At 39.8% G+C, this 9,350-nt stretch overlaps 1 protein-coding gene across 4 annotated transcripts in view; it reads right to left on the minus strand.

The window, feature by feature from the left end:
• nid2a (nidogen 2a (osteonidogen)) overlaps positions 1-3,114 on the minus strand; it is a 57,223-nt gene extending 54,109 nt beyond the window's left edge. For all 4 annotated transcript variants that reach the window (XM_030075108.1, XM_030075100.1, XM_030075091.1 and 1 more), the window contains exons 1-2: positions 2,908-3,114; positions 585-770 (exon numbers count right to left, since the gene is read on the minus strand). In XM_030075108.1, coding sequence (XP_029930968.1) covers positions 585-770; positions 2,908-3,114 — 393 coding nt within the window. The remainder of the gene's footprint in view (positions 1-584; positions 771-2,907) is intronic.
• Between the last annotated feature and the right edge of the window lie 6,236 nt (positions 3,115-9,350).

Consider the following 9,350-nt stretch of genomic DNA (forward strand, 5'->3'; position numbering starts at 1 on the left):
GAATCGGTAAATAAAGGAAGGAATGTGTGATGGAATGAACTGATGGAAGGCGAACTGAAAAAAAGATGGAAGATCGAAGGATTCGGTGAACAACGTGGCAAAAAATCTCCATATCATCTGGCATCAAGTCTTAAAATCTTATTTTCTTAAAACGTATTTTTCAAATCTACAGGTAGATGTCAGATAACTCGATTGTTCCAATGCAATGCAAATTATCTCAAGACTTATTTTTCTATCAGCTGTCTTGTTCTTGATACTAGGGTAGTAATTAATTGATGTAGCCACTTTAACTGTTTTGCCCCTTAAATTTACCCTTTACTCAATGAAATCCAATAACATCACACTTATATTGAGTGAAATATTCAAACCTAAAATGCTATCGTTTTATGGCAGCAGCATCACATCAAGCAGAAAATATCAACATGTCTTCTGCATCATTTTATACACATTTCTCTGGAATTCAGCAAACCATATTTGATGTCTTTGGAAATCTTGGGCTCTCCATTTTAACTTTAAAATAAAGTTGGTGTCTTTTGTAAGCATTCATTGTAATGTCTTTACTTCTAACAAACAGGCAGACAGACCTGTGCCACTCTGTTGAGCACGCTGGGCGTTTCAGTGAGCCGGTAGTAAATCTGTCCTCGGCCTCGGCTGGTGTCGATGTCAGCCAGGAACGGGGCGACCACAGGGAAATCAGTTGGCAAGCCATCGTCAACGTACTGCTTCTCCATCGGCAGGTCTTGAGCTGATATGATGCCATTGGTGGCCACCTAGAGAGACAGAGAGACAGTCAAACCCTCATCAATAATGTCTGATCTGATGATTTGATGCCACCAGCAGCTTAGTGAGGAGTGACGTAGATAGGGATCAGTGTGTTGCTAAAGGATGTTTTGACACAACACTGGTTGCTGCTGGGACTGAGCCTGGGACATTGCAGGTACGGGACAGTCTCTGAAGCCTGGTGCACACTCTATGTGGAAATGCACTGGAAAACTAAGCCTATGCTCACACTAAGCCAGATAAATTTGAAATTTTTTTTTCTTTGTTTTAGCCTTCCATCCACATGAAGCTGGCATAAACGGGGCTTTCTGAGTATGTCATGCGATCTAGCAAAAGCTTCCACAATCCATGTTGTAGAGCTGAATTTGTGCAGACCCATGCATGCATTATAGGGGACTTCATGTTTTTTCTCAGGCTTTTAGGAAACCAGTGTGAAAACGCTTATGCGGTGTAGTGTGGATGGAAGGCCAAAATAGCGTTTTCAGAATTACTCAACTTAGTGTGGACATGGCTTGAAACAAATGAGCACAGCAGAGTTGCGCACAAGCGTTGGCATCACCTGAATTTTGAAATCGCACAAAAAACTTTGCCTCCAACTGCAATTGGCTGAAGAGAGAGGGGAACTACACCTAATGGCTGGTTCTGGTTAGATTATTTTTCATGCTGAAGGATTTCGAGAGCTGAATTTTCCTACAGCGTCTAAGAACTAAAGTGCAAGAATTTTTAGTTTTCTTCTTATATTGAGAACATGCTTAACATCTCCATCGATGGTGAAAAGTCAGTTCTCCATTTCCTTCAACATGAAAAAACAAACCCCTGGAAGTGACCAGTAACTCTACTTCCTTCCACGTCTAAAAATTTCAGGTGATCCACGATGCCACATGTGACTCCAGTGCACCCAGTCATTTTGGCACGCCCTCTGTTGCATCCATTCCTGCAGGAACCATGAACTAGTTTCACCCGGTGGGCCACCCTGACATCTGCAGCTTACACCAAAGTGCTCTTGAGCTTTGAAGAGTTCACTTTAGTCTGGCGAGGTTTCAAAGGACTCTACTTCTTCTATATGTCCTAGACCTTTTCCTTTTGATTCCACATTGAACTGAAGCACTGATGACAGACTATCCAGGGATATATAACAGTGGTGAGAATGCAACCTACCTTAACAATCGCAACTATTCAGCATTGTTGCTGGGGACCCCCTTAAAGCCTGCCAAAGACCCCTCAATTAATAACTACCATCACTAGCCCTAATTATATTGGAAAACCTAACACACAAGAGCCTTGGCTTTTACTAGCCACAAGACATCAGGATCACTCAGTTCCCCTTGTGAATGATCTAGAAGGTTTAATGAGGGATCATGGGTTCATGTGGCTGCAAGGCATCCAAAAAGAACCCACATCTGAACTAATGTCCCATATTACTCCAAAACTCAACATCTATAGACAATTCTTTGGTAAAATGATGTGGCTGACAGTTTACTGCGAAAAATCTCTACAGTTTTCATATATTAATATTAATATTCATACATTATTCCGATAGTTATTTTAACTGTAATAAATCTATAAGGAATTACAGCATTTTACACAATATTAACTTGTTGTTTTGCGGTTTTGCGCTCCATGTACAATTCAAAACGTCCAGCATGAACAAAAACATGAACTCTTATTTTTAGCGTCACATGGACAAAATCAGTCATGAAGAGCCGACCAAGACGCATCTGGTCAGGTCAGCGTGCTGATGATTTTCTCCATTCAATCTGCACATGCATGTGTTAATACATGTAAGGAATCCGCCCGTTTGGCGCTGTGGAAAGAAGCTGCGGAGTTTTACCTGACAGCTTCACGCTTCCTTCATTCAAACAAGCCAGTGCAGCGTGTTTTGCAACAGTGGATGAAAAAATACTAATAAACAGAAACAGGTATACTAGAAAACACCAAGCAATTTAATTACCATAGGAAGGTCCTCTTTTGCCTAGTTATAAGCCTATTTATGAATCATGCATACTACAAATAATGAACTCACTTAAAGTTTTGTGACTAGGGAATCTCAGTTTTATGATTCCTTATTTCCGACCTTGCAGCACGCTTGTGCATGATGCTCAGTGCAGGGCATGAGGCTTTACTCACATATAGCTGGCTGAAGTGGGAGTCGTAGAAGTAGAAGGGCTTGGGCAGGGACAGGACCTTGGAGGTTTCATCGTCGCCCTCTGCCAAAGTTAAATCTCCACTCAGATTCCCATAAGGAAAAATATCAGCTCTCTGGATGGCTGTGACCACACGCACACTGCAGCACCAGCACAGCAAGGACAGACTCAGCAAGTCCCCGCTCCCCATTCTAGAGCTGGGTTGAGCAGGCAGCTCTGCGCTACGAGAGGGACAGCAGGAAGACAGAGGTGCAGCTGGAGGGAGAGAGAGAGAGGGGGAGAGAGAGAGGGAGAGGGAGAAGAGAAAGAGAAAGAGAGAGAGATCTGAATCACTCTTCCTCTACTCTGAGTGTGCAGGATACTCCGCAGGGAGGGAGGGAAGGAAGGAGGGGTTTAAGGCAGTTTAGGCCCGCGCTGATTGGTCAGAGGTGGCTTGAGTGACAGCCGCTCCGAGCTGGAAGAAACATCTGGCTCACATTAAAGAGAAAAGACAAATAGAGCATTTTTAATCCGGATGTAACTCTATCTGTTTCACAACAATGAAAAAGGCGCATTTCATGTTTTTTTTTCTCTTTTTCCCCCACACACATATGGTAATCTGAGGCATTTGAATTTAAAAGTTTTTTTTTTCTATAGTTTTTCTTTCAAAAAGTAAACAAAATAGCATACAAATACCACAGCGAAACTAATAGTACCTATACTGTTGTGTTATGGAGCTATAGAAGGTCAGGATGATACACTCAAAATTCCAGTAAGAATATTGTAGTGATAATATTAGCGTGGCTTGATGTGGGGTCCGGGGACCCCTGGGGGTCCTGGAGGGGCTTTCAGGGGGTCCTCAGCAAAATGAGGAATAGTTTAAATGCTTGTGACAGGCGTCTGAATGCAGCCCTCACAATAAGTCTGACCCCAAAGCAGCATCACTGGTCTGACGTTTGAATATATTATTTTAATAATTATAAATATAGGTTTCTTTCAATTATTTTAATTTCTTACTGATGATTTCCCTTTTCCTTTTTTGTGTTAATTTTCGTGTAAAGTTCTTTTTTTACTGTTTTTTTTTTTTTTTTTTCCACTAATGGCTCAATACTTTTTGCGGGTTTGCTAACTGAATTTTTCTCCTTTTTCTTTTTTTTTCTTTTTGCCATGTTTCTGAGAGAAATCAAGCCAGTTTTATCAGGTTTCATTTTTTTCATCTGACATTGTTACAAAACAAGAAAATGGATTATCTTATCTCATTACAGATTAATCTCAATTTACAGTTTAATCTCACCACTTTGAATCTACTTGACAGGGTCACAGCTAAACAATTTCATAGCTAACACAAAACAAAATATCTTTCCATATCAATATCCATATAGCCAAATCACTTTTTATGGGGGGCCGAGGCTTAATGAATGTCAACTTCGGGGTTCAGAAGATGAAAAAGCCCTGCCACAGGAGATAAAACTATTTTAAAGTGCAGTAAAGTAGCATACAAACTCACTACTGAGTTTCACAGATGCACAGCAAGTTTCTGTAATAACATATTAAGAATATTACAGTGATATATTGTTAAAACACAAGACAAGGCAAATTCCATTATGTGAATATTGTAGGAATACTGCAGTGGTTTTTCAGTCAGACACACAAGCAATGTTACAACCTCAAGCCATATAAAAACATAAATTCATGAACCATTCATTCATTCATTCATTCATTCATTCATTCATTCATTCCTGCAGTTTAATGTTCAAGTGTCCTCAGGGCTCATAAACTTCATGCAAGGCTTTGTTCATTCACCTCTTGAACCACACCTTCTTGTTTTTATTTGGAATTTTTCTACTTCATTCTCCAGTTTTCATTTTGGCCTTCCTTATAAGTTTCCAATACATCTTACTTACAATTACAAAACTACACTCATTTTATTCGTGCCTTTTCTCATTCTTATTCACGTGTTTGTTCAGTCATTCATTTGCTCATTCAGTTACATGTGGAAACTTGATATACTAAACCTTGTGCGCCACCTTGTGTCTAAAGGAGCTTAATACAGATTTTACCCATTTATTACTTCCATCCATACCTGTTCATTCATTCATTCATTCATTCATGCATTCATTCATTCTTTTTTCCCAGTCAGTTGTTCCATCTGTTTTTTTTCCCCTTGATGTTATTGGATTTTACTGAATTCATTTTGTTATAACTCATTTTTAAAATATCATGAAGTAATCACTCAGTAATCTTATAGGTTAACAGGTTAATAAATACATTCATGTATTATAATAAATAAAATTCAGTTATACTTTATATTATAGCCACACATTCATGACATCATAGATTTGCAGACGCTGTTGTGAGTTTTCAATCCACTGTTTATCACTGTTCATATTTGTAATTGCACGGAGAAACCTACAGATGGCAGCAAAGGCACAACTAGAAAAATACCACAAGAAAGCAGCATAACACTGACATTATAACAATGATTAGAGTGACATTATTTAAAGCAGTGCGTACTTTCTACCAGCCATGTACATATTGCATAAATGTGACTAATTGCTGCATGCAATAACATGAAGCAATTACTTGGAATTACTTGGAATCTTACTACATTAGCACTGAATCATTTTGCTCCTGAAACAACAATTATTAATTTGAATAATCACTTTACTGCACTTTACAGGCTGTAACTTGAACAGTGTGATTATTACCATGGACAAAATTAGTCAACCATTATTTGACAATGTGATATTACAGTCCACACAAGTAATCTTTAATCTTCAATCCACAGTTTGATGACTCTTTTTCAGAGTTTGGACCTCCAGGTTGACTCACATTAAAGCCCTGGACCCCTTCTACAAGTGATTTAACCTCAAGACTCCGATATGAAAAGATATTTTGGTTTGTGCTAATTATAGAATAGTCTAGGTGTCATACTTGTTAATAAAATCAAAGTGGTAAAATCAAAACATAATGTTAAAATAACCACTTTTGCATATTTTTGTTTCGATGTCTATTAATTAATTATCAAATTAACCATTTGAAACCTGAGCCAGTTCACTTGATTTCTTTCAAAAACACGGGGAAGAAGTTGATGAACAAATTTACAAAAAAAGAAAGAAAAGAAAAAGAAAAAAGAGAAAAAAAAATCACTGGAACATGAGTAAAATATTAGAAAAAACTAAGGGCATGTAAGTAAAAAAAAAAATTATAAATTAATTTTTAAAAAATTACCTGAAAATGAGCAAAAACAGAAATACCAGATTTCTTGTGTTTAAATGTCATAGTGAAATCGAATTATTCCTAGTTTGCTGAGGTCCCCCTGGAAGACCTTCAAGGACCCCTGGGAGGTCCCTGGACCCCACTTTGAAAACCTTTGTAATAGCTGACTGTTGACTGAAGGGCTCTAATTATAGCTCCGGTCAAGACATCAAATATGCCCCAAAATCAATGAGCTCATGAATGATTCAAACAAAGGGCCATTAGCAGGCTTGAGAACATACACACGCGCATGCACGCACACACACACACACACACACACACACACACATATTATATTTTGTGGACACAGAGGACTGATGTCAGAGGTAAAGCCTCACAGTCAGAACCTGTGTGTGTGTGTGTATGTGTGTGTGTTGGTGTGTGCAGAGAAAGACAAACAATACATACAGCTCTTGTCAGCACTCTAACTCATGCCAGGCCCCCAACAAAGGTTGTTTACCAGCGTCACAGAGCAGGTTTTGTAGATTAAACCCTTAAAGGTTAATCAGATTGCTTCTAAATACAGAGCAGCAATAGACAGGGAGGGTCACAGTAATTTCCTCTGGTACACACAAGATGGCTGCCATCACATAATACCAATCATCTGTATCAGTGTTGACTCGAGGGCATGATTAGATATGAAACCCATTGAAGCGTTGGATTCCTGCAAAGTGCTTTCTTGAGCTTATCCACAAACATTTCAACACAGCCAGATTCTGACATTTTCATATGAATAAATGTCTATTTTACAAATCTTTATCTTTGACATATCACTGTTGTGATTCAGCCCTAAGTTGAAATTGTTTACTGTGGTCATTTGGATAGTACAGAATAAAATTGCAATGTTGATAAGCTGCCATGGTGACCACACATATCAGTAGGGCAGTAAAGTGTGCCACACTAGCTTGAGAATTGAGAAGACATGTTGTGTTGTGGCTGCTTGTTCAAAAGCAGTAATCTGTGTTAATAGTTACCACCAACTGGTCCAACAGTCTTCAGTTCTCCTCGAGCAGCAAAGCAACAGAGATGGTAACAAGACACCTCTGCATGCTCCAGACTCTGCTGCTGCAAAACCTCTGACCTCACCGAGTCAGCCACTGGCGGCAAGCAGGGGCGTCGTAGTGGGGGGAAAAGTGGGGGGACTGATTACCCAGGGCCACAATGGGGGAGGGGGCCCTCGAAAGGCCTGAAATAAAAAGGTTTGCCTATTGGTCGGCTATACAAGGGCCCAAAAAGATTTCTTTTCATGAGGCCAAAAATCCCTGGCGGCGCCCCTGGCTGCAAGACAGTTTATACAGACGCTGGCCCAGTATAATGGCCACAAGTAGGTCTACCTGTGTACTTGCAGTACAACATGACACGCCTACTTTACAACATGACACACCCCCTGAGATAACCTCACGTGTTAACTGTTTAAAAATAGTTAACAACAGTCACAGATTAGTTAGGTTTATGTACCAAAACTATAGGTTAAGGTTAGGAAAAGTTCATGGTTTGGGTTAACACACTTAGTTGTCACGGTTAAGGTTAGGAGGAGGTCATGGTTTGCATTAAAACACTTCATTGTCACGGTTAAGGTTAGGAAGAGGTCATGATTTGGGTTGAAACACTTTGTCATCAAGGGAAACAAACTCTGGTCTTGTTTCACATGGGACTCAAACTCCAGTCTCGCACCTGAAAGTCCGGTCTTCTATTGACCCATCCACCACCCAACCACAGGCCTGCAGGCATCCTTGTACGATTCTGAATGTTTGATGGGTTCGTAATTACTTAACACACATAACTCTCATACAAATCCATGAAGTTATATCAGGTGCAGCCAGCTTTAGGCATACAGGTGCATACTGCCACCTGCTGTACTGGATTACATTTTAACTTCTAGGCTTGTTTGGAGTAAACAGAGGAGGAACTGGGTAGTTAGCAGGAACAGTGTTAGTCACCGTGGCTGAACAAAGAAAAGAGCACCACCTATACAGACTCCACACACAGCAATGACATTTTCAGAGCTACTTTTGAAATTAAACTGGAATTGACACATTGGCAACACCCAGCCTTCCATTTATGGTATCAACAGTTTTCTACACTCCATGTCTGAACCTACATTTTATGATGTTAGGTTACTGAACTAAAATTCAACACCGTATCATATCAGTAAGGGAAAAATCTGATTTCAAAAGAATAAAAAGTGAAAATGAATTATGGCACAGCCGAAATTGTGTTTTTGTCCCTTTCTATCTCTCTTTCAATCTCTCATTTTTAGTATGTTCCTATTGAGGTGAAGGAAAGGAAAGGAAAGGAAAGGAAAGGAAAGGAAAGGAAAGGAAAGGAAAGGGGGGAAGGGGAAGACGGTTATTTTTGTGTGTAGAGGGCAAAAGGACAAGGAGAGCCCTGTGATGAGTGGAGAGATGAGCACATACATACAACAAGGACAAAAAGAGGAGGAGACATGGAGAGAGAGAGAGAGAGAAATGGACAGAGTGACAGAGGAGCGGTAGAGAAAGAGACAGAGAAAGAGAGGCGATGACAAAAATTAAAAGAGGTAGAAGAGAGGCAGGAAAGGGGAAGGCTGTGTCTAGAGAGTGCTTTTACAGCTAAAAATAAATTGCACAACTTGACAGGTCAGGTCATAAAATATGCCTCTGTATGTGTTACAGTGTGCATGTATGTGTGTGTGTGTGTGTGTGTGTGTGTGTGGGTGGTTGGGTGTGCGTCCTTGAGCCTTATAGTCAACTTTTCCCTTTTTGAAGCAGCTCGGTGTTGAGCAATAACGATACACAAGTCTTTAATACTTTCCCCCACAATATATTGGTTTGACGGTAGAAAATGATAGGAATAAGAGTGTGATCTCTAGTCTCTTGTCATCTGAATGTCATTTTTGTCCAAAATATCACCCCGTGACTTTTTTTAAATATCAAAGAGGAGGTAGATTCCCACCAACCTGGTACTTTTTATTGTTTTGCCTTTGTCTTCAATGTACACGATTTAAATTAGTGCTCATAATTATTAAGAAATGCTGCTGTTTTTGATCAAATAAACCTCTGGGACCTCTGCACCTGCTCATGAACCACATTTGCCCTGTCTGATCGGATGCCTGTCTGATTCAGTTCCATCAGAGAAACTTTGCTTTCCACTTTGAGAACACCAGACGCTGCATTCACAGCACATATGGGAATAAATCACTTGACACTA

This window comes from Myripristis murdjan, chromosome 2 (assembly GCF_902150065.1).
Source record: "Myripristis murdjan chromosome 2, fMyrMur1.1, whole genome shotgun sequence".
Lineage (NCBI taxonomy): Eukaryota > Metazoa > Chordata > Actinopteri > Holocentriformes > Holocentridae > Myripristis > Myripristis murdjan.